The 24961-nt window shown below is 37.6% G+C and overlaps 1 protein-coding gene across 3 annotated transcripts in view; it reads left to right on the forward strand.

Moving 5' to 3' along the window:
* Positions 1-24961, forward strand: part of LOC102604337 (5'-3' exoribonuclease 4) — a 44970-nt gene that overhangs the window by 2069 nt on the left and 17940 nt on the right. For all 3 annotated transcript variants that reach the window (XM_006339976.2, XM_006339977.2, XM_015314244.1), the window contains 11 exons: positions 9239-9341; positions 9419-9495; positions 9566-9757; positions 9931-10050; positions 10265-10327; positions 10408-10554; positions 10653-10817; positions 11105-11182; positions 13056-13142; positions 13657-13725; positions 17876-17971. In XM_006339976.2, coding sequence (XP_006340038.1) covers positions 9239-9341; positions 9419-9495; positions 9566-9757; positions 9931-10050; positions 10265-10327; positions 10408-10554; positions 10653-10817; positions 11105-11182; positions 13056-13142; positions 13657-13725; positions 17876-17971 — 1197 coding nt within the window. The remainder of the gene's footprint in view (positions 1-9238; positions 9342-9418; positions 9496-9565; positions 9758-9930; positions 10051-10264; positions 10328-10407; positions 10555-10652; positions 10818-11104; positions 11183-13055; positions 13143-13656; positions 13726-17875; positions 17972-24961) is intronic.

Genomic DNA, 24961 nt, shown 5'->3' on the forward strand with positions numbered 1-24961 from the left:
GGGGGGGGGGGGGGGGGGGGGGGGGGGGGGGGGACTGGGGAAGATAAAAAGGGGGTAGTCAGGAGACTATTTCAGTGATGGGAGCTGAATTTTATGTTCTGGTGGAGACATCCACCAAAACTGACAGGAACATAGGTGAATGTATTCAAAAAAGTATGGCAAAATAGATGGATGGGGGAATTTCATGTTATTATAGGTAGAAGTGGTGGTATTGTAGTAATGTGGGATAAGATAGTGTGGAAAGGAGAACTGGTGACAGAAACAAACCAAATGGTAGCCTGCAAGTTTGAAGGCATTAATCAGGCATTCACCAGGTTTCTTTTAGTTGTGTATGCCTCTTGTGATCCAATAATTAGAAGAGAACTTTGGCAAGAGTCAATCAATATCAAAGAAGAGAGCAGTGGGCCTTGGGTAGCTTGTGGGGATTTCAATGCCACAAGATACCCAAATGAAAAGATTAGAAGGGCACATAATTACTGGGACAATGATTGAATTCTCCAAGTGGAACAATGAGATGGAGTTCATTGACCCTTCTTTATTTGGGGGGTCCTTTACACAGAGAAGAGGGGATATGCTCTTATTCTCTTCCCTATGGGATGATACCTTCACACAAATTATACAAAGCCTACTTCCCAAAATAGGTTCAGACTACAATCCAATTATACTTGAATTTGGAGATTTAAATTTGAAGAAGTCTTACTTCAAGTTTGAACAATGGTGGTTTAGGGTGGAAGGTTTCTCAGACAGTTAAAGAATGGTGGGCAACTTTCAATATCACTGGTACATGCTCTTATGTCCTAGCTTCCAAGATGAGAATGCTCAAGGGGAAGCTAAAGGAATGGAAACTGGAGTATAAAAATAATTGGAACCAAAGGAAGAAGGAGATTGTAAGAGCTTGTTTGGATTAGCTTATTTTAAGTGCTTTTAAGCCAAAATAACTTTTAAGCATGTTTGGAGTGTTTTGGGTATATTGAAAAAGTGCTTATAAGCACTTGGTTTTAAGCTAAAATGATAAAAATAAGCCAAAAACCGTAAGTTAGAATTTCTAACTTGTGACTTTTGGCTTACAAGTCAAAAATCAAAAGTCAATCCAAACAAACTCTATATCAATTATCGGATTTCGCAAAGCCTCAGGAGTTGAGATTAGAGGATGAGTTACTCCAAAAACTACATCTTTCCAAAATTTTTGAAGACGTCTTAAAAAATGAGGAAATAATTTAGAGATGGAGGTCCAGAGTGCACGACTAAAACATGGATATCCAAAAACTACATCTTTTTATAGAGTTTGAAGATGTCTCAAAAAATGAGGAAATAATTTAGAGGTGGAGGTCCAGCGTGCACGTCTAAAACATGGAGATAAAATACTAAGTGCTTTCATAGGATTGGTACAACCCACAAAAGATTTAACACTATTGACAAGCTAGTGGTGGAGGGGGTGGCAGTAACAAAACCAGAAGCAATTAAAGGAATTATTATCAACGACTACCAAAATCTTTATGGAAAAACAAAACACTGGAGGCCTGATTTTAGTGTACAGGGGTGGGAGGCATTACACGAGGAAAAGGAATGGTTGCAGAGATAGTTTGATGCATAAGAAGTTTTGAATTGCATAAAATCATGTGCCAATGGGCAAGAGTTGTGTATCGGTCAGTCCAATTTTGAAGTATATTCCCCTTATTGGTTATCGATTTATAGATATGCTAAACCATTATAATACCACTAGATGCAAGCAGGGATATTTTTCCACCAATCTTCCTTTGATCCTCTCTTTCCAATTCCTTGCCAGTGTGTTAGGACCTCAAAAGTGGTTCTAGGCATTGTCCAATTTACCCTGAGTACACAAACAAATATGTTCCACAGATCTGTAGCTAGCTTGCAATGCAGAAATAAATGGTCATTTACTTCAGCCTCTTGTCCGCACATATAACACTTTGAACAGATCTGTATACCTCTTCCTTGTAGCACTTCATGGGTTAGACAAGCTCTTCTAATTACCAACCAAGTGAAACATACAACTTTTAAAGGGATCTTAACCTTCTAGATTAATTTCCAGGGCCAAACTGTTGTCAAAAGATGATTGGTATACCTCTCCCAGTAATAGGACTTCACTGTAAAATCTCCTCTGCCATGCAGTTTCCAAAATGGGTTGACGGGCTCTGTGGCAATGCTTGGAAACAAGTCTAAAGCATGTAGTAGGTCTGCTACTCTTCCAACCTCCCAATCATTTAGTGCCATTCTTAACATAAGGTCCCAACTCCAAATCTGTCCTTTAGTGTCATTCTGCTCTAGGCTGATAATGTACAAATTAGGAAAAAGTATCCTCAATTTCACATCACCTAACCAGATCTTATTCCAGAAACTAGTCTTCAAACCGTTCTCCACTTTGAATGTCACCTTTGCATTGAAATCAAACCACATTCTCCTGATGGTTTTCCATACAGAGCACCCAAAAGTGCCATTCACTTCTTCAGTTATCCAGTTGCTCCGTAGGCCATATTTCTCAGCAATGAACCTCCTCCATTATGCCATATCTTCACAATAGAATCTTCATAGCCATTTTTGCAGCAGACTGGTGTTCCGAGTACTCAAATTCTTAATGCCTAGACCCCTTGTGTTTTGTGCATTATCACCTCTTCCCATATAACTTGGTTGTATCCATGCTTCTTTTTATTCCCTTGCTAGAGGAAAACCCTTCTCAACTTGTTGAGTTTCTTTCCAATATTTTTGGCAGTGGAAAAAGACTTAGCATATAAGTTGGAAGGGCATCCAGAACTGATTTTATGAGAGTCAACTACCTCCCAGGGATTGATATTGACTCTTCCACCTTGTCAACTTCCTTTCCTTCTCTCCAAGACTTCACTCCATACTTCCAATTCTTTATTCTTGGTGCCCAAGGGCATCCAAGGTATTTGGTGGGAAGGGAAGCCACTTGACTGCCCAGGTTGTCGGCAAAGCCTTGTATGCTATTAACTTGATTAACTGGGAACAAGCAACTCTTCTGCCAGGTCACATGTAAACATGATATTCCTTCAAATATGGTTAGTATTGCCCTCAAATGTCTAATTTGAAACACTTCTGCACCACAAAACACTTAAGAATCATCTGCATATAGTAGGTGTGTGACCTCCATGTTATCGGCCCTGTTTGTATATATGCACCAATACCTCCTATCCACCCCAATTCATTAGCCTTTCTAACCATGTAGTTGAGTCCCTTCATTGCTAGGAGGAATAAGAAAGGAGACATGGGATCTCCTTGTTTCAATCCCCTTTGTGATTGAAAAAACCCTTCTGGAATCCTATTCATAATGATTTGAGAACTTCACTGTTGACACACAATACTTGATCCAATTCACCCATTTCCACCCAAAACCCACGTCACTCAGAACTTTAATGAGGTAGTTCCAGTTGACATGGTCAGACGCCTTCTCTATATCCAACCATTTCTTGCTCATTAATCAGTCTCCCCATAATTGTTTTCATTCTCTCGGTGATCAACTTAGCGATGGTTTTGTACATTCCACCAATCAAACTTATAGGACCTGCTGGCAATTGACTTGAGCCTTGGGGTTTGCTCCCTTTCAAGGTCTCAAGTTCGAAACCCACTGGGTGCAAACAATTTCTGAGGGCCATCGGACTGGGTAAAACCTGAATTAACCGTGGTGCACTTGCGGGAAACTCCTTGCCGAGGGCCTGTGCACCCCCAGGATTAGTCGGGGCTCAAAGAGACTCGGACACCCGGTGCAAATCAAAAAAAAACTTATAGGACTAAAATCCTTGAGTTCCTTAGCTCCAAACTTCTTAGGGATTAATGCCACAAAAGTGGCATTCAAGGATCTTTCAAACACTTCATTTTAATGCCACCTGGACTCTTCATTCTTTGCTAATTCTTCTAGCTCGACTAGAACTGTTGCTCTAATCATCATCTCATCCTCTGTCTGCACTTTATCCTTCTAAATCAGATCCATCTCAGCTAGCTCATTTAGTAAACGGTTTTTCTTATTAAGTTCCCCAAAGGTTACACCGCTCCATTCTTTGAGTTTCTGGTTTAGCATCTTTAATTTCATATTGAGTTTGAAGTTTGGGCATCCTTCCGCAACAAAACCATTCCACCAATCCTGGACTAGATCTTTGAAACCCTCTACCTTAAGCCACCAGTTTTCGAATTTGAAGTAAGCTTTCCTCTGTTCCCAATCACCACATTGTAGCATAATGAGGTTGTGATTAGATATAACTCTAGGCATAATTTGCTGTCTAATGTTTTCAAAGTGTTCTTCCCATTCAATTGAGTAGAGAAACCTGTCCAACCTCGCAACATTGTGGTAGTTAGCCCCTCTAAACCAAGTAAAAATCCCACTATTTAGGTGGGTGTCATGTAACTCCATATCCTCTATCCAACACAAGAAATTAGTCATTACATTGGTTATTCTCTTGCATCCTCTCCTTTCTACCATTGTTCTAATAGTGTTGAAGTCCCCACAAGTGACCCAGGGACCTCCACAACTCCCTAACTGCTGTAATTTCTTCCCTGCATTCCAATTTCTCAGCTCTGGTGTGTGGAACATACACGCCAGTAGAAACCAACAAAAGCCATCTTGGACAACTTCAAATCTGCAAGTGATTGAGAATTTGCCTTCCTCTACACAGCCGCCTACCCAAAATCTTGAATCCCATATAATTAGTATCCCCCACTACTACCATCGACTTCAATGTACCCACACTTCATCCATCTACTAACCACAATTGTTTGGTAGTCCCCTTTACATCTTTACAGTTTTTGGTCTCCTGAAAGCAATAAACGTCCACTCTCCATTTCAGAAGAGAGCTCTTAACCAGATTCCTTGCTGAAATCTTGTTAATCCCCCTGATATTCCATGATGATATATTTACTTTTTTTTTTTGATAACCGAGAAATCCGTCTGTGACCCGCCCTTTGGACCAATCACAACCTTCTAAACTCGGTGGATAATGGGCCCACCCCTCTACCCTTCTCCACTTAAATACCGGGCTTCGCTTTGCATGGTTTGGGGATTGAACCTGCGACCTAAGCCACAAATCCTCCACCTTTTGCCACTTGAGCTAGGCCTTGGGGGCTGATATATTTACTTTCATTTAAGAGTTAATGACAAAACTCTCCTTTTGTTTCTTACACCTTCAATTTCCTCTTTCAAATCTGACGGTAAGTTCTTTCACTCATTCTTGCCAATTCCTCTGTGATGAGGTATTGATACTGCATTGTTTGCCTCTTTCTTTTCCATCACTCTTCAATCTCGCCGTCTATATGATACCCAGGATTTTGTATGGAAACCGGCTCAACATCGTGAATATGCTTAATTTGCATGCCTCCTTCCACAAATTTTTGTACCCTCGAGGCCTCCCCAAAATCCTTAGATTGATCGATCCCTTTTGCTTCATTGAGTATTGGTTCGACATCCTCTTTCATCTTGTTTATCGACTCTCTGTTTTTGTGAGCAGAGATGTCTATGTTTTCCACCGTATTTGATGTTTCCCATTTGTTGTAAGCCTATAAGAACTGAGTTGCTAAGTCCTTGATATCACTTAACCCTTGTAGAAATTCCCCCTGCTTTTCACGTGCCATGTCAAGCTTTTTATTTACGAGCCCATCTTCTTTATTTTTCTGGCCCCAATCTTAAAGTTGGGATTTGTTTCGAGTTGGACTCGCCCTAACCCAGTGTTTCATTTAATTTAAAGGACCGCCGATGTGCCTCTGTTAAAACACGTGCTCTATCAGCTATATCTGTTGCTTTTTGACTTTGTAGAAGGTTCTTAACTTCACCTGGTGGTTCTCCACCTCGTAACCATTGGGTAATGACCTTAAAGTTTAGATCTTCTCTGGCGGACACCCTTAGCGGCGATTCGGTCCAGATTTGCATCGTGTAGCATATTCCGCCCCCGTCAATGGTCACCTTTTTGGGTATGTCTGCCCCATCTCCTTTGATTCTGATTCTTGCCCATTTGAGATGATTTCTCAATTGGGTTTCCTCTTCCGTCTCTACCCACCCCCACAGAAATCTCCGATGACCTTGGAAATTTTCTGATCCCAAAAATGCATAGGTAACCCTACAATTTTTACCCAAATTGAATTTTTTTTACTCCTCCCGCATATCATACCTATTGTTGGGTTCCACCACTAGAGGATAACTATTCCTCCACTTCCAATCCCCTTTGATCACTTGCTCTGCTGTGATCATGTGTGCAAACTCAAATAGAAAGAGTTCATTGCCTATTTCATAGATGTTCAAGTCGTGTGTGTGTTTCCACAGTTGATTAGCCCATCCCCTGATATCTGATAGAGTCATTGTTTCTCTGACTCTGGATTCAAATGCACACACCAAACTCCTCTTTAACACTTCACTACTTCACTATATTCCTCTGGGTCTTCATTGATAAAGATTCTATCCCCTTTTAGAGCAACCTTCTCTTTCTCAACAACTTTTGAATCCTGATTAACCCATTTAGTGTTCCTTAGCACTGTAGCATATGGAATGTCTCTGCTCACCAACCTATGATTACCCACATACATTAACTTTCTATGGCTATTAATAAAACTCCCTACCTTTTCCGCGATGCTCAACCACCTTGAGTTGAAATTTAATTCATGAATGATGATAACTCCCTTTCTCCTGCCTTTCACTTTTATTAGCTAATGCTGCACCCATATTTTTTGTAGTTCCTCGAGCAAAAAACATCTGAAAAAATCGACTTTCTTCCATCTCTTCACCATATTCCCCTTTGTCAATGATGCCTCCCTTAATATTTGCATGATTCATTCCATTGTCTTCTCATTGAAAGTCGTTCTTGTAATAAAGTTCCTATTTCTTTTTGTCCAGTCGTACCAGGCTCTTGCCGTACCAGGTGTTCTTGTGATGTCGTAGGTCTTCAATCCAACTGCAAAATAAATACTGTCTTCCATTTGAGATTGATTGCAAGGATAGAGGGAAAGAAAAGAAAGGGAAATGAAATCCGGTGATCAGATGGATCACCGGAGGACGTTGGGGAGGGGTCGTACTAGGTTAGGACATTTCCTCGGTTGTTGTGTTTGAGAGTTTTTTTTTGAAGAGAGAATAATACCCCTTTCGTTAAATTCAACTTATTACTAAGCAATTCTATTAAAGGAGGGTTAACACCTCGAGTTCTTTCTATTTACTTCTTCCAAATCCTAATTCACTTTTCCACGTAAAATTAGGGTATTTGTCCTAGGTTAGTGTTTGCAACCACCAACCAACGATTAAGAATGAGAGTCAAGAAGTAAACAAATATCGAAACTCCCAAATCATGTACTAGCTCGAAAAATTCATGAGCACAATAGCCATATTGGGTTCACTACCTTAGTATTAGATTTAGCTACTCATAATTCTGAAATAAACGCAAAGTAATAACTAATTCATAATTTGCTTACAACGATGATGAAGAAAACAATCTCAAGAAAATTAGTATTCTCTCCTTGAAATACGACAAGACAAAGTAATACTCGATACTCTAACTTGTTTGTATCAATTCTTGGAAAGATACTGTACAAAAACACTACAAAAAGTATTTATATTGGACCACAAACTCGGAATCAAATTCTAACAGAAATTCCCGTCGGCACCATTTATAGACCGTAAAACGGACATATGGCCCATAGATCTTCTTCAGCCATCCGTAAATGGCTTGATACTTGTCCCAAACAGTCCACTGTTAATCCATCTATGGCTCGTGAATTTGTCAAACGGTCCATAGATGGTGACGGTAGATGGTCGACTAGATGATCTTTGCTAGTGTGGGGTTCCTTCTCCATGACTTACGGACCATGGAATTGACATACAGTCCATGAGCTGTTTCGTGGTTTGTCTTCCCTGAGTTTCCGTCTTTTATTTTTCGGACAGTGGATTGACATACAGTCTGTATCTTCCACCGTGCTTGGGCCTCTCTAATTTTTGAGCTTCTGGATAGTGGACTCTTTTTCCCATGACCAGACATATTGCGCGTAAGGGAGTTTAACGACACATAAACACTTTTGTAAAGATATGACACCTTGGCCTAACTCAACCCCAAAAGCTAGCTCATGAGGGGAGGTTTGTCCAAGTCCATATAAGGAGACCAATTTCTCATCCCTCTACCGATGTGAGACTTCTTAACACTTTCCCGCATGCCCAGACCTCAATTGGAGCGTAAACACTACTAAATGGGGGCCCAACATCGGTGAACAACAACTTGAGATGGGCCTGACCCTGATACCATGTAAAGATATGGCACCTGGGCCTAACTCAACCCCATAAGCTAGCTCACGAGGGGAGGTCTGTCCAAGTCCATACAAGGAGACCAATTTCCCATCCCTCTACCGATGTGGGACTTCTTAACAACTTCCAAGGCTTTGGGTTCATCTACTGTTGCATGTACGTGCCTTACATCAAATGTACGGTCCGCAACATGCCCATACGGGGTCCTTGGCCCTTTTTTCCTTGTTTTGACCAATTTTCCTCCTAGTACGTGCAACACAACATTTTAACATTAGAAACACATAAAAACAAGCTAAAGACAATAAAAACTCATCTAAAAGACATCAAATGTGTCGTAATTCTACGACACATCATTTATCAGCTGCTTCAGTGAACTGGATTCAAGTTACTACTGCACATTGTTTGTACTAGATAAGATATAACTAATAATATCTGCAGGGTAGACAAAGCAGCTTAAAGTAAACGATTTATGTGAAAGCTTACAGTGGAACAAGAATTTGATGGAATTGAAGTAAGACAAGACAGGATCTTAGATGAGATTCAGCAGCAATTTAATTGTGAAAATTATCTTGATTTATGTAAAGCTCTAAATAGAATGGAGGAATTTAAGGCATTTACCTGGTCATTTGTCTGTGGTAGCTGTAAACAAATAACTTTTGACATATCGGCTACCTATGAGGTACTTAATCCAAAAATAGTTTTTGATGAATGTAATGAAGGTTGTGTAGGATGATGATGAATCACGTCATTTCATGCTTGATATGGGCAAACTTGCATCCAAAATAACAAAACAATTCAAGATGTTCAATCAAATTACTTTATAGATTGGTCATTACTACCTTAAACCAGGAGTGCGGTACTTTTTTCTTGGTTAGAAAAAATAAAAATAAAAATAAATTTCTTGTTGCAAATACTAAGTATATCTCCCCATTTCTCTACTGTTTTTCCTTTAGTTGGGCACTACCTTCGTATCAAGTTTTTTTCTCCACATTGCAGCCTGCACCAGCAACCTACAATGACGTATTCAACTCAATTTTTGACTACATTGACCATCTTTTCTCATTAGTGCGTCCAAGAAAACTCCTCTATATGGCTATTGGTAAGTTTTGGCCGTAAATGTTGCATATCTTTACAACTTCAATCTTTAAAGTCTTAACTTCAATATGTATTTCTTAGATGGAGTGGCTCCTAGAGCTAAGATGAATCAGCAGAGAACCAGGCGTTTCAGAGCTGCTAAAGATGCTGCTGAATCTGTATAATTTTCCTTTACCTATGTGGTTTAACATTGTAAATGTATGCATCTCATTCAAACTTTTATGACAGGAAGCTGAAGAAACAAGGTTAAGAGAAGAGTTTGAGATGGAAGCTGCTAGTTTAGTGCCTACAGAAAAGCCCGAGACATCTGATTCAAATGTTATTACTCCTGGTACTCCATTTATGGCAGTACTATCAGTAGCTCTTCAATATTATATACACTCGAGGTTGAATAAAAATGCTGGCTGGCGGTTTACCAAGGTTGTTCCAGTTTAATCTACTAAAGTTATCTTGCTTTAGTATGACCTTTTAGAGTCGGAGGATTCCTTCTGTGGAGTAATCCTTTCTGGTTCTTTTAGAATACAATTCTGATTTTCAGGATATCCTGTCCCTCCTAACTTATTTACTGGGCTGCATTGGGTGATTATTTGTAGGTTATCCTTTCTGATGCTAATGTGCCTGGTGAGGGTGAACACAAAATTATGTCCTACATCCGCTGGCAACGTAACATTCCTGGCTTCAACCCGAATACCCGCCATTGTCTCTATGGTCTAGTGAGTGAAAGTGTTGCATTATTGTTTGATATCTTCTTATATTCTGTTAATCCTTCTAATTTTTTTTTCGGTGCAAGAAATTGATATGTTTTTGACAGAATCTCGGTTAATCCTTGCTATTTTGCTTTCAACAAGTGTTGCCTCATTTTTTTGAGTTTGTCTTGATAATCTGATGTCTTAATTTCTTCATAATTATCCAATTTACTTTCTTTAGGATGCAGATCTTATTATGTTGTCTCTGGCTACTCATGAAGTCCATTTTTCAATATTGAGGGAGGTCAGTAGCTACTACTACCAAGTGGCTGTGCATTCAAATTATTTGTTCTTCAGAAACTGACAGTCTGATCGTCTGTACAGGTGATTACTCCACCAGGTCAGCAGGAAAAGTGTTTTGCCTGTGGTCAGGTTGGACATCTTGCAGCTAATTGTCATGGTACAAATGGAAACCATGGTAAAGATGGGAAGGCTGTGAATGACACACCTATTCACAAGAAGAAATATCAGGTTTAAAGATTGATGCCTCTTCTTTAATTTCCAATTTTAAGTATCGTATCGTCTAATACTTGGTCCATCTTGTTGATACCTCTTTTTACCATTCACAGTTTCTCCATATCTGGGTGCTGCGAGAGTATTTGCAATATGATTTAGAGATTTACAACCCTCCATTTCAGATAGACTTTGAAAGGGTGGTGGATGATTTTGTTTTTTTGTGTTTTTTTGTTGGAAACGATTTTCTTCCCCATATGCCAACACTGGAGATTCGAGAGGTATGCAATTATTCTGATATATGCCTTTTCTTCTAGGTTAAGTTTCTTGTAATAATGAGCTTTCTCTATGTGGATATTGTACTCGGATTGTTAAATTTCTGGTGATAATGAGCTTTCCCTCTATGGATATTGTACTCTGATTGTTAAAGAATATTGGGCATGTAAATTTTTTTTTTCTGTCGAATGACATTGCAACTGCTATTCCTTCCTTCTGTCCCATTGCTATGCAGCGGGTGGTCATTCTACTTATTTGGTTAATGTTTCCTTAATCTTGTAAACTTTTCTAGGGTGCCATCAATTTGCTGATGTCCATCTATAGAAGGGACTTTACAACTATGGGTGGTTATCTTACGGATGCGGGTGAGGTAATTTACTTTCTTACAATGAAACACTTCAAATTTCTCACAAGGACTCAACTTATATGTGATGTAGTGCAGCGTGCTTGTATTATATAGATGTTTTCATTGTTCAGTCAGATGAACTTTTTTGTTGGTATACCTACTTTTCTAGTGCAAGTACTTCTTGATTGTTTGATTATTTCAGATAATTTAGTTCATGAGTCCGCACCATTTGCATAGCCTATATTGGTAATAATGTTATTTCTCTGCTTTGTGAAGTGTCCATGGTTAACTGGCTAAAGTAATGTCTGGGGAAAAAGTCTAATAATTGTAGGCATGAATGACAAATCTATGAAAAAAAGAAATTGGATTTTTTTTACGATAAAGTAAAATATCATTTGTTTAGTGCCGCCTCTTCAAAAGAGGCTCATTGGAAAGGAAAAGTATGCCTTGCGCCTTGATGATGCCATAAAGCGCACATTAAGTGAGGGGACTTGCTCAACACGTTTTGACCCTCGCTTCACGACTTAAGCACGTTTTAAGTTCACATTTGACAACACTGCAATTGTATGAGAAATTATTTTTTATTTATTTTTATCAATTGTTTCATTCTCAATTTTTTTAAATTTCTTTTTGGCATCAAGAATTGTATGTTAAACAACTAAAAGACATTACAAGACAGCTTAAATATATCTGATAGTTCTTCTGTTTCATCTGCTTCTAAGGGCCCGTTTGGCCATTTAAGATGAAATCATATGAGATGAAGTTGAAGTTGAAGTTGAAGTTTGCACATGCAATTTAGATTTTTAAGTTATATTTTTTACTTGTACATAAAACTCCTCAAAGTTGTGAAAACTATCAAAATTGTCCCAATTCTTTATACAATCTTACCAAATAAACAAAAGTTCATAACAAAAGTATAATACACTATCACAAACACAAAGCTATTGTGACAAAAATACAATATTTTGATCAATAAAAAGGTAAAATTGAACCTGAGTTGTAGTGTAATACTCTTTAATATAATAGTGTACAATATAATATTTGTTAGAATTGGAATAGGTATATACAATCCTATTTGGAATAGGAATAGGAACAAAATATTGTTTGGTACTTGATAAAGGATTGTATTGTAGATGTAGAAACAACAATTCAATAATATTCTTCTCTTATACTTCTCACAATATTTATCTACCAACAAAAATAACATTTTTGTAAAGAGTTACTAAAGAGACATATGACGGAAATGAGATAGCTTTGTGTAAACTAATAATATTTACTAAAGAGACATGTAACAAAAATGATATCAACTATAACTTTTGTTTACATATGAAATAAATGATTGGTTGGTAGATATAAAATGGTGATTTTTTTTTACAAAATATAAATTTGTGGGTCAAATTTTGTATTTAAAAAGCTATTGCATAGGAGCGGGGTTTTACCCTGTGCGCACCCAAAGGGTAGCGGCTGCGGGTTTCCCTTGTCATCAAAAAATAAATAAATTTGTATTTAAAAAATGTGAAATCATGATATGAAATTCTCAAATCAATTTTTTTGGAGAATTTGGGATTTCTATCTCATGAATTCAAATCATGAGATGAAATCTCATGTTCAAATGCTGATTTCATCTCATGATTTCAAATCACGAGGTGAAATTGCATGTCCAAACGGCCTACTAAATATCATCATTTTGATTCAAGGAATTTGCTTCATTTATATGACATGGCTACTTGAATTTTAAAGCTAACATATATAAGATTTTATTATGTAGCCATACAAGACACGGCTAACTTTGAGAGTGTGTTTCCTTTTCATTTTATCTAGATAAGTTTAGTTTCTCTGGGTTGCCAAGGTGAGAAATCCTATATTTTGGTTGAGTAATATGACCATCCATTCACAGGTTTTTTTGGATAGAGTGGAACATTTTATTCAGGCGGCAGCAGTTTATGAAGATCAAATCTTCCAAAAGAGAGCCCGGATACAACAGGTGATCTCTTCAATTTCTTTTTAAAAATTGTGTCACAGACCATGACATAAAGTTCAATGAAGAAGAGAATTTTAGCCTGTTTCTGATTCTGAAACCATGCTTATAGTGCTATAAGATATTTCTTTGACTCAGGCATATCAAATATTGTTTTTCCATTTTAGTTATGCACCTTTTTATTAGAAAATCGGATGGGTTTTTATGAATTGCTTTACTGATTTTTTTAAGTGAGTGCCTTCTTAATACTGAATCTTGAACTGTACTAGCAATTGACACTAGTTACTTTACCAAGTTTCTGTGATACAGTAGTCTGTTTTGTTTTTTATTGGGCTCTAAAAGTCATGTCTTTGGTAGAAAAGCATGGTTATTGTTCAACATGATGTACATCTTCTTTACTCATCATTTTCATTGTTATTGTTATCGTGATCATTGTTGTTGTTGTTGTTGGCTTTCATGTTGTTTCATTATTGTTATTATATGTAATTTTATATTATTATGATTTTTCTTCTCATTGCAGTCGATAGAAAATAATGAAAGGGTGAGAAAAGAGGCTAATGCTCAGCTACATCCTCCGGCAGAGGACAAGGTGATTTGTTTCTCTTAAATGTTACACTTCCTGACACTAGAGAGGTTTATTGAAGTGATTAAGCGAAAGTCTGAGTTCGCTCAATTTTGGATATTGGTACTTTGTTCCAAAATGTATAACGGAGTCCAGCAAATGAACTCCACACTTTCTAGTTATGGGTTGAACATCAATTCCAGGTTTTTCCAAAAGTGAAGATTATATATGTTTATAGCTATATTAAAGTACTGTTGATTAAATTTTTGAACAATTACTAATATTAGGGAACATCTAAACTATATAGCAAAGAAAAAGTTGTTAGACTCCACATATAAAAATGATTTCTCGTAAAATGCGTAGAGGGAGTAGATCAGGTGTGTTAGCAATGCATAAATCCTAGTCAATTTTAAAAGCTATCTTCTTTTTTTTGGGTTAAACAATTTTAAAAGTTATCAAGTAAATGATAATATCTTTATTCTATGTTTTTTATTCCAATAATTTCTTGCCTTTGTTTTTAACTCCTTGTTATTCCCGACTCTCCATATTTGTGCTTCATAAAATTAAGTTCTGTTGGAATAGCTGGTCACTTCTTTCATCTCTTCAAAGTTCAATCAACCATCTAGTCCCCAATCATTTTTTTCCTTTGAGAAATGTAACATTTCTGGAAATATTCAGCACCAGAGCTGTGCTTAAAACCATCTTTACAATTTACCAAAAAACCAAAAATATCCTTGTTCTTTTTACAAAGATTCTATTTTGTCATTTACAAAATTCACTTTACATTAAAAGTAAAACAAAGTAGACAATTTATCTTCAGACTGACTGGAAATGATGATTCCTTCAAAACATCTTGAGTTCCTTCTTGATAAGAATCGACTTACTTTAGAGAATAGATAAGAAAATAATGTGGAAGCGCAAATCTAAAGATTAAAGACAGGAAATTAAATATGGGCGAAATTCGAGAAATAAATCCTCTAAATCTCGAAAGTATTGACTTAGTACCCTAATTGATTGTAGTAGACCTAATTAGCTGATTAGGGTTAATCATGTTTACTAGCAGATTCAATTCAAGAACTTAGATGGAAGGTGATCTTGACACCTTTTGAATAATTAAAGACAATAGTTAGTATAAGACTAATTACCTTGTACAATTGATCGAGTAAGAACAATAGATATCAAACATAGAATTACTCTTAATTTTTTTTAAAAAACTTCAAAAAACATAGAATTAATCTTACCTCTTAGAAGAATTGTTCTCGTAAGGCTGGAAGATAAATCCCAAGTCCAATACACAAAAGTGTAAAGAAAAGAACTTTCAATAATATTAAGAATGTTGTGTGTCAACAAAAAATATATTACAATGTTTTCTGGAAAAAACAAAAGAACTCCCCTATATACAGGGGTAAAAACAGTGTAATCCCCCTAGTAACTTGAGGATTCGAATCCTACTCTACTTTGGACAACAAGTCCTTTTATGGAAATAAAAAATAGTAAAAACTGACTAGACAGTTGCTTCAGTAACATAAAACAGTCAGTCATGCAGAGGGTAAACATCAGACAGTTCTCCAATTATGATGCTATAGTGTGGTGATTGGGGGGATTCCAATTCTTATTTCAAATGGAGGGGTTTAAAGAGAAGGTCAAGATCTGGTGGGACTCATTCTCTAGTGTTGGTAATCCTGATTTTGTTCCAATGGTCAAGCTGAAGGCTCTGAAGACTAAACTCAAGGACTGGAGTAAATCATGTCAAGGTAATTTGGGAATTCAAAAGCAGTTGGTATTAACACAATTGACAAGACTGGAAGAAATCTAGGAGTACAGAACCTTGCTTGAGGAGCAAATTGTGTCCAGAATGACTCTTATAATTGAATTTGAAGATATTGCCAGAAAGGAAGAGATAGCTTGGAGACAAAGGTCTAGGGTGACATGGCTAAAGGAAGGGGATAGAAATACAAACTTCTTCCATAAGACAACAAATGCTCACAGGAGAGCCAACACTATTGATAATCAAGAAGGAAATAGTTACCTTCTATGAGAACTTATATGCTGAAACAGAATAGTGGAGGCCTCATTTAGAGACGGAGAATTGCCCTAGGATCAGTGCAGGAGACAGTTCCATGTTGGAAACCCTTTTTGAACTACATGAGGTACTGGAAAGCATCAAGGCATGTGCAGGGGACAAGGCCCCAGGTCCAGATGGCTTCTCCATGGAATTTTTCAAGCAGTATTGGGACATTATTATATCAAAGTAAATACTTTTATGTATATTATAAATTATATATATATATATATATATATGATGTCGGGTTGGTTTGGTCTCGGGTTGACTTTTTTTTATGTTAAAATCAAACCAACCCAATTATGGTCGGGTTTTTTTTCCAGTACTAAATCAAGTCAAAGCAAACCACTAGTCGGGTTTATTTTCTCGGTTTGACTCTATTCGCGGTTTGGTGTGGTTTTTGGTTCGGTTTTGTTCACCCCTAGTGACAGGGATAGAAAGCTTGGCTAGTAAGTGAGGAGGCAAGATTGGGGAACTTCCAACGTCTTACCTAGGCATGCCTCTGGGAGCTAAAAGCAAGTCCAAAGGTATTTGGAATGGGGTCCTAGAGAAATGTGAAAAGAAACTCACCAAAATGGAAAAGTCAATACCTTTCCTTGGGAGGCAGACTAACTTTAATCAGCATTGTCCTTGATGCACTACCATCCTATATAATGTCAGTATTTCCAATGCCTGCTAGTGTATCTAAGATCATTGATTCCCTTGGGAGAGATTTCCTATGGCAAGGCAGTGAAGACAAAAAGAAGTTCCACCTAGTTAAATGAGAGGAATTGATAGTGAACAAGAATACAGGTGGCCTTGGCATCAGGAACTTAAGAAAGCAAAACCAAAGCCTCATGTTGAAGTGGCTGTGGAAATTTGCCAATGAAGATCATATGCTTTGGAAGGAGGTCATCACAACAAAGTATGGCATGGAGGTTAAGTGGCTGACAAAAGTGGTTAACACTCCATACAACTGCACTGTATGGAGAGCAATCAGGAACCTGTGGCCTATGTTGTATTCCAGATCCAGAATCAAAGTGGGAGATGGTCAAAAACCTGCTTCTGGGAGGACAAATGGAATGGAGCAACACATATGAAACAACTGCATCCAGAAATATGCATGTTATGTCAACAACAACAGGCAACAGTGGCCATAATGTGGACTGGTCAAGGCAGGAATTTGTTCCTAAGGACACCTATATGACTGGGAAATAGAGAAGGTAATCGTACTCCAAAACTCAGTTGATAATTTTAGCAATCTTACTGAGGGGAAGGACTCACTGGTTTCGCAGAGTAACATTCATGGTCAATTCTCCGTCAATTCAGCATATAGGGTAGTGTACTCAACAAAACTGCAGACCAAGAGAGACTGGCCGTGGAAGATGATCTGGAAACCAAAGGTGCCCTACAAAGTAAACTGCTTTTTGTGGTTGCTGTCAAAAGAAGCAGTTCTAACCCATGAAAATCTGAAGAAAAGAGGATATCAATTTGCCTCTAGATGTACTCTGTAGTCTGTGGGGAGAACAAGAAGAGACAATTAACCATCTTTTTTTACATTGTTAGTGGACTGAGAAGCTGGAGAATGTTCATTTTCCCGAAGGGAATTAGGTGGGTGAAACCAGGAAGCATCAAAGGAGTTCTAAGTAGCTGGATTGGGGATGGCAATGTTTCAAAGGAGGAGATATGGAAGATTGTCCCAGCATGCATTTGCTGGACAATGGGGAATGGTGTGTTTACCTTTACCTGATTAAAGTAAAAAATATTATTGAATAGTGTGTTTTATACTTGAGAGAAAAGTAAGGATAGTGATGAAAGTCTTTAACTTGGTGAGGAACTCCTGCAGCAACAGAATGTACTGAAATAGAGAAGAGAACAAATGTGCTAGATAGAGTAAATCCTATGGAAGTCAGAAATCTTAGTGAAAAGTTGTGCTAAATATGGTTGGAGTTTTCTTCCGACTTTTGTTGCTTCTAGTTCAACCCATTGTAGGAGTTGTATGTTACTGGATTTTGAAAGTAGAACTATATTTATATCATCTTATTGCAGAAAGAAAGTTTGATTGCATGCATGCTGCATATGTAGAATAAATGTAATTCATTTTATGAATGCTATCAAATGTCTATTACCTTTCAGGTGAAGCTAGGAGAGCCTGGATACAAGGAAAGGTATTATTCTGAGAAATTTGGTGTATCAACTGCAGAGGATATCCATGAAGTCAGACAAGATGTAGTAAGTTCAATTACAGAATATGGTCTACTCTTACTGCACTTCTTTCATAATCTGTTCATATTATATTCAGTTGGATTGCTTGTCTCTATTTCTGGGTAGTATTCCCTCTGTTCCATTTAATATAGCAGTGTTTTATTGGGTACGGAGTTTAAGAAAGAAAAGACTTTTGACACATACCAAAAGTACCCTTAAAATGTCCGGTTTTTAAACATGCCACATTTCCATGGGTATACAAAAAGTATAATTTAAACATGCGTTAAACATGCCATGACGTCGATGTCTATAAGGGGTCGTTTGGTGTGAATGATAACACCAAATAGTTCTGAGATTAAATTATGGTGCCACTTAATTTGTTGTTTGGTTGGCAAGTCCAGAATAGCTTATCCTGGGACTAACAATTAGTATTGAGATAAGTTATTCCTTCCCTTGGGTGGTTTAATAATCTTGGGATATATACAGTGGCGTACGCAGGATTTATCGTAAGCGGTATCACCCTTTTAAAATGAGAATATATATATATATATATATATATATATATATACACATTAATTATATTTGTTTTTACAAAGCACCAAATAATTACTCCTAAACAAAGAAGGTCAAAGAAAAAATCACATAAATAATGAGGTTGTGGAGGTTTGAAACCGAAACCTTCACTATGGTTCTTCAGCACAAAACCATCTAGGCTACATGCATTCTTTGTTTAAGGAGTGTCACTTATAATATATAACTGCTATATCTGCTTTTGTTTCTTAATTGTATATACCTATTTAGAAATTTTGTCCGACGAAGCAATGTCACGTGACACCCCATCCACCTTCCTAAATCCGCCCCTATATATATATAGATTCACGTTATTTTTAATACCATGTATAATAACTTTCACAACCTTCACTACTCCTTATTTTTATGATTCTTCATATTTTTTTAAAAAGAACTACACTATATAAATATAATTTTAGTTATGAATTTATTTGATTCAACTCTTATGTTTCTTTATAATTTATATCTCTACTACTGTATTACATATCTTTAATTATATATTCTTTTAGTCACTTGAAAGCTTGTATTTTATAAAGGCGGAATGACCTGGAGACCCCTGTACTTGGCTCCTTTTGTCAGTTGGACCCTCCTACTCATCACTTTGCCAATCAAACCCTTAAACTCATCAAAACACAATATTTTAAACCCCTCTGACCATTGACCGAGCTTATGTGGCATTAATATTGGTGAGTTGGAAATATGCGTGATTACACGCGCTTAAAAGTGAGTTAAAACAATATTTTACTTTTAAAAAAATCAATTTAACAAAATTAAAAAAAAAATCATCTTCTTCAACCCTCCTTCACCCACACCCACCCTTTCTTCTTCTCCACCAGCCCTCTCTCCTCTACCCCTCACCACAGCCCTCACCTTTCTTCTTTCTCCAGCCCATTCTTCTTTCTCCACCCCCACATTCAATCTTCTCCGCCTCTTTTTTTTTTTTAATACAAATCAGTAGCCTCAACTTCTTCTAAAATTTTCGTTTTTTAGGTTTGAAAAATATTAGTATCATTCTTTTATTAGATGGTTTCAACGAGGAGATGCAGATAATGTGAAGGATGATTGTGACTATTGAAAATTTTAAAACTCCATTGATAAGTTTGAAAAAGCTTAAAAAATAATAAATGGGTCTTGTGAATTTGTAAAATTACTTAAATTTTTTTATTGGGGTTCATTGAGTTTGTGTTGGTGAACTTGTAGTTGAATTTACAAGTTAAATCAAGAAGAATTTGATCTGATGGGTATGAATCTAGTGCTCAATTTGTGACCAAATATGAAGAAGATGACTATTTGAAAAGTTAAAGAAATTAACAAATTGATTTATTTGATTTTTAAAATTTTTTTAGCACTTAATTTCGCATGTGGCACTAAAAATGATGTGGAATTTCACGTGTAATCGCGTCCATTACACACACTCTGACCGGAGGAGAAAAGGGTTTAAAATGTTGTTTTCTGATGGGTTTAAGGGTCTAGTTGGCAAAGTGATGAGTATGAGGGTTCAACTGACAAAATGAGCCAAGTACAAGGGTCTTTCAGGTCATTCCGCCTTTTATAAATCAACTAAAATGAAGATAACTTTAAAATTTTACAATTTAAGAGTGATATGTGCTTAATGAAGTGATATAAATAATAAATCCTCTTTTACTTTTACAAACTTAAGATGAAAGTTCTATTTTAAAGTTAAATAAGATAGCTTCTCACTTAGCTAACTGCCAGACAAGGATGCAAATCAACTCCTTATATAGAATGCAGATCGACACATTCAATGAAGCAGCCAGTACGGCAGACAAGCTACTTTCTTATTCTAGGACTGGAAGATCCTCTATGTATTAGCATACCCGTACCGGCAGTTAGACTAGCACTCTCTCCCCAATCAATCGCAGTAACTGGCTGTAAGAGAGCTGACTGTCTACTATTTATGTCATGCCTTGGCAGGTGAATATGAAAGTTTTATTTTTAAACGCATACGGACATGGGAATGCACACACAAAGATACATCTAAATAAGATGAAAAATTTATTTTTAAGAATGCAAAGCTAAAGATTGCAAAGAAAATATAAAAAACTAAATAGAGTGAAGGGTATTTTTGTAAACAAACAACTTGTTCTTAAAATTTATGCAATGCATATTATTTTGAATACAATAAACCAAACACTCAATCAGAAATAATCTGAGCATAATTTATCCCATCATAACTTGTATTCAAACCAAACGACCCCATAAGAGCATATAATTTTTTTTTTGGTACAGACAAACTGAAAGAGGGCCATATAAAATGAGCATTGCAACAAACTTAAAATGGGAATTATGTAAAATGGAATTGAGAGTGTTGGGAAAGAATTGCTGACTTTGACTCTTGGCATATGATAAGTAGAGTGTTGTTGGCTCTAAACTTAATGACTAATCACATAGCATCACCATTGGAACAAGCCAATAATCAGATAACAACATACCCAGTGTAATCCCATAAGTGAGGTCTAGGTAGGGTAGGATGTACGTAGACCTTACCCCTACTTATGTGGTAGGGAAGTTGTTTTCGGTAGACCGTAGACCCTCGGGTCAAAGGAGTACAATCAAAGCCGAATTGAAAGGAAAATTACTACAACAAATTAGCTAGATGAAGAAAGCAAATTGATCAACAGGTAGTAGTAAAAATTGAAGAATAAGATATTACACGATAAAAAATCAATACTACTAAATAAGGAAAGATGGGAAGAGGAGATTACCCTTGCCTCTCCCACATAAAAGTGCTACAACTAGACTACATACTACATTTCTACCCTAATCTCCACATCCATAGGGCCAGTAAGCTTGAGATATGTCATGTCATGTCTAATCACCTCCCCTAAATTCTTCTTTTGCCTACCTCTACATCTTCTAAAATTCGTGTAAAGAAATAGATCTTGAGCCTAATTCAACTCCAAAAGTTAGCTAATGAGGGGAGGATTTCCCAAAGTCCATATAAACATAACACCAGTTCATTTCCCTACCAATGTGGGACTCTAATACACTTTAACACCCCCTTCACGCCCAGACCCAATTGGAGCATTGGTTGGGAGCCCAAACGAGGATAGACCTGGTAGGAACAATGATTTCCTCGTAAGAACTTGAAGAAGAATATATGGTTGGGGTTGGAACTAGTAAGTGACTTGATCGGAGAAAAAAGAAGTCTCGAAAAAGTGGTCAGAAAGAGACTGATGCACCCATCGCGTGGGACTCTAATACACTTTAACACCCCCTTCACGCCCAGACCCAATCAGAGCATTGGTTGGGAGCCCAAACGAGGATGGACCTGGTAGGAACAATGATTTCCTCGTAAGAACTTGAAGAAAAATATATGGTTGGGGTTGGAACTAGTAAGTGACTTGATCGGAGAAAAAAGAAGTCTCGAAAAAGTGGTCGGAAAGAGACTGATGCACCCATCGCGTGGTGTAGATCTCGCTGGAGAAGGCCACTTCCGGCGGCACGCAGAAGGTTTTCTGTTGGTGTAATTTTATGGGTTATGGTCACGAGTGGCTTGGGACTTCATGTTGGTGTGGTTTTCGTACAACTCTAACGGATATGGGGTGACACAAAACAACCCTATAAAGTCGCCAAATTTGATGCATCTTCTGTTCACTCGTTCAAATCATCTCGGTATCACTTCCCTCATCTTGTCCACCGAAGAGGCCACATCTATCTTATTTCGATATCTTCATTTCTAATCTTATTGCTCCTAGTATGACCACATATCCACCTCATTTACGCAACATGCATTTCTTGACAAGGGAGTTCTTAACTGGCCAACACTTAGGCCCATACAACAATGTCGGTCTAACCACCACCCTATAAAACTTACCTTCGAGTTTCAGTGGTACCTTTTTATCACACAAGACTCGAGAGGCAACTCTCCACTTCATTCATGTCGCACCAATATGGTATGTGATATCATCGTCTATGTCTCCACTCCCCAAGATTATAGACCCACGATATTTGAATCTATCTCTCTTGAGGATATTTTGTGTGTCAAGCCTCACTTCCACTCCTACCTCATGTATTGCATCATTGAATTTGCACTCCACATATTCCGTCTTAGTCCTGCTCAACCTAAGCCCTTTAGCCTCCAAAGTTTGTCTCCACACCTCTAACTTAGCATTCACTTAATTGCGTCTCATCAATCAGGACTATGTCATCCGCAAATAACAAACACCACGACACTTTATCTTGAATGTCTTGCATCAATACATCCATCACCAAGGCAAATAAAAAGGGGCTAAGAGTCGACCTCGGGTGTAACCCCATCTCCACAGGAAAGTGCTTCAAGTCTCCTCTGAGTGTTCTTACCCGCGCTTTAGCTCCTCTGTACATGTCTTATATCACCATCTTTGTCCCTTAGTTCTACATACAATCGTTTAAACTCTGTTGTTTGTGCTGCTGTAACCGCTAACTTAGGCTCCATCTATGCCGTCTTATAAATTTCCTTATTTGTGTGTTTCTCCTTCTCGTCCTTGCATTCCACCAACTTTACATAAGCGGCCTTCTTTGCTTCCACTTTGCCTTGGACTTCTCCATTCCACCACCAATCCCATCGATGACCACCATAGTTACCCCTAGACACTCCTAGCACCTCTCTAGTTGCTTTCCTAATGCAACTAGCTAACTCATCCCACATGTAGTTCATATCCCCACTACTACTCCAAGACCCCATCTCTATCAACTTCTCTCCCATTTCCCAAGAGAGGGTAGGAGTTGAGTAACCCGATTTAATCTTTGGCCAGGCATATAAAATCCTCTTCCTCCTCCCATGCATATTCTGATTCTCACTCCAGATAACCTTGCAATCTTACAAAGGCCTCTATCACCCTTCCTCAAGAGTAAGTGAAAGTTTAGATACTGGAAAAGTATATCTTATTCATAGTGTTTCTACTGTATTTATAAGAGAACAAGTAAAGACCAAATAAACTAATCAATCCCTAATTCTTAGGAAATTCTTGAATCAAGGGATTTCCTCTAAACTATTTTCCTAGAATAATATATTCTAATCCCATATTCACAGGAGCGGATTCTAATCAAATCTGCCAGCTTTATTTGTGGAGCAGATTATAATCAAATCTGCCAGCTCAATGGTGGAGCAGATTATGACTAAATCTGCCTACTCATTCAACACTCCCCCTCAAGTTGGCATGTAAATATCAAACATGCCTAACTTGCTCACAAAGGACTCAAAAAGTAGTTCTGAAAAGACCTTTTGTGAAAATATCTGCAACTTGTTCTGTTGTTGACACAAAAGGAATGCACACACTTCCATCTTCAATCTTCTCTTTAATGAAGTGTCTGTCCACTTCAACATGCTTTGTTCTATCATGTTGAACTGGATTATGAGCAATGCTTATGGCAGCCTTATTGTCACAATACAGCTTCATTGGAAAACTCACAGGTTTTCTTAGTTCTTCCAAAAATCTCGAGCCACAATATTTCACAATTCTGTGTGCCATGGATCGATACTCAGCCTCAGCACTACTTCGAGCCACCACATTTTGCTTCTTACTTCTCCATGTCACCAAATTTCCCCAAACAAATGTACAATATCCAGATGTTAGACCTCCGATCAATAGATGAACCAGCCCAGTCTGCATCCGTATAAGCCTCAACACTTCTTTGCTCGTTCTTCTTGAAGAACAACCCTTTCCCAGGTGAACTCTTTAGATACCTTATGATTCGATACACAGCTTCTTGGTGTTCTTCTCGTGGAGAATGCATGAACTGACTGACTAGGCTCACAGCAAAGGAAATATCAGGTCTAGTATGTGACAAGTAAATCAACTTGCCTACCAATCTCTGATATTGGCCCTTGTCAATCAATTTTCCTTCCTTTACAAACTTCAGATTTGGATCAATTGGAGTTTCAATTGGTCTACAACCACTCATTCCAGTTTCTTTTAACAGATCAAGAACATACTTCCTTTGTGACACTATAATTCCTTTCTTTGATCGTGCAACCTCCAATGCCAAGAAAGTACTTTAGCGGGCCTAAGTCCTTTATCTCAAATTCTGAGGCAAGACGTTCCTTTAGATTTTTTATCTCAACCACATCATTTCCTGTGAGGATAATATCGTTAACATACACTATAAGAACGGTTGTTTTTCCTTCCCGTGAATGTCGAGTAACATTGTGTGATCTGCTTGTCCCTGCACATACCCTTGCTTTTTCACAAATTGAGTAAACCTTTCGAACCAAGCCCTTGGAGATTGTTTTAGACCATAAAGAGATCTTCTAAGCCTGCATATCTTTGACTTGTACTTCCCTTCAAAACCTGGTGGGGGATCCATATAGACTTCTTCCTCTAGGTGCCCGTTCAAGAAAACATTCTTCATATCCAATTGCTAAAGAGACCAGTCGAGATTTACTGCGATTGTCAACAGACTCTAATTGAGTTTAGCTTAGCTACTGGAGCAAACGTCTCGAGA

The sequence above is a fragment of the Solanum tuberosum genome, unplaced genomic scaffold (assembly GCF_000226075.1).
Source record: "Solanum tuberosum cultivar DM 1-3 516 R44 unplaced genomic scaffold, SolTub_3.0 scf00013, whole genome shotgun sequence".
Taxonomy (NCBI): Eukaryota; Viridiplantae; Streptophyta; class Magnoliopsida; order Solanales; family Solanaceae; genus Solanum; species Solanum tuberosum.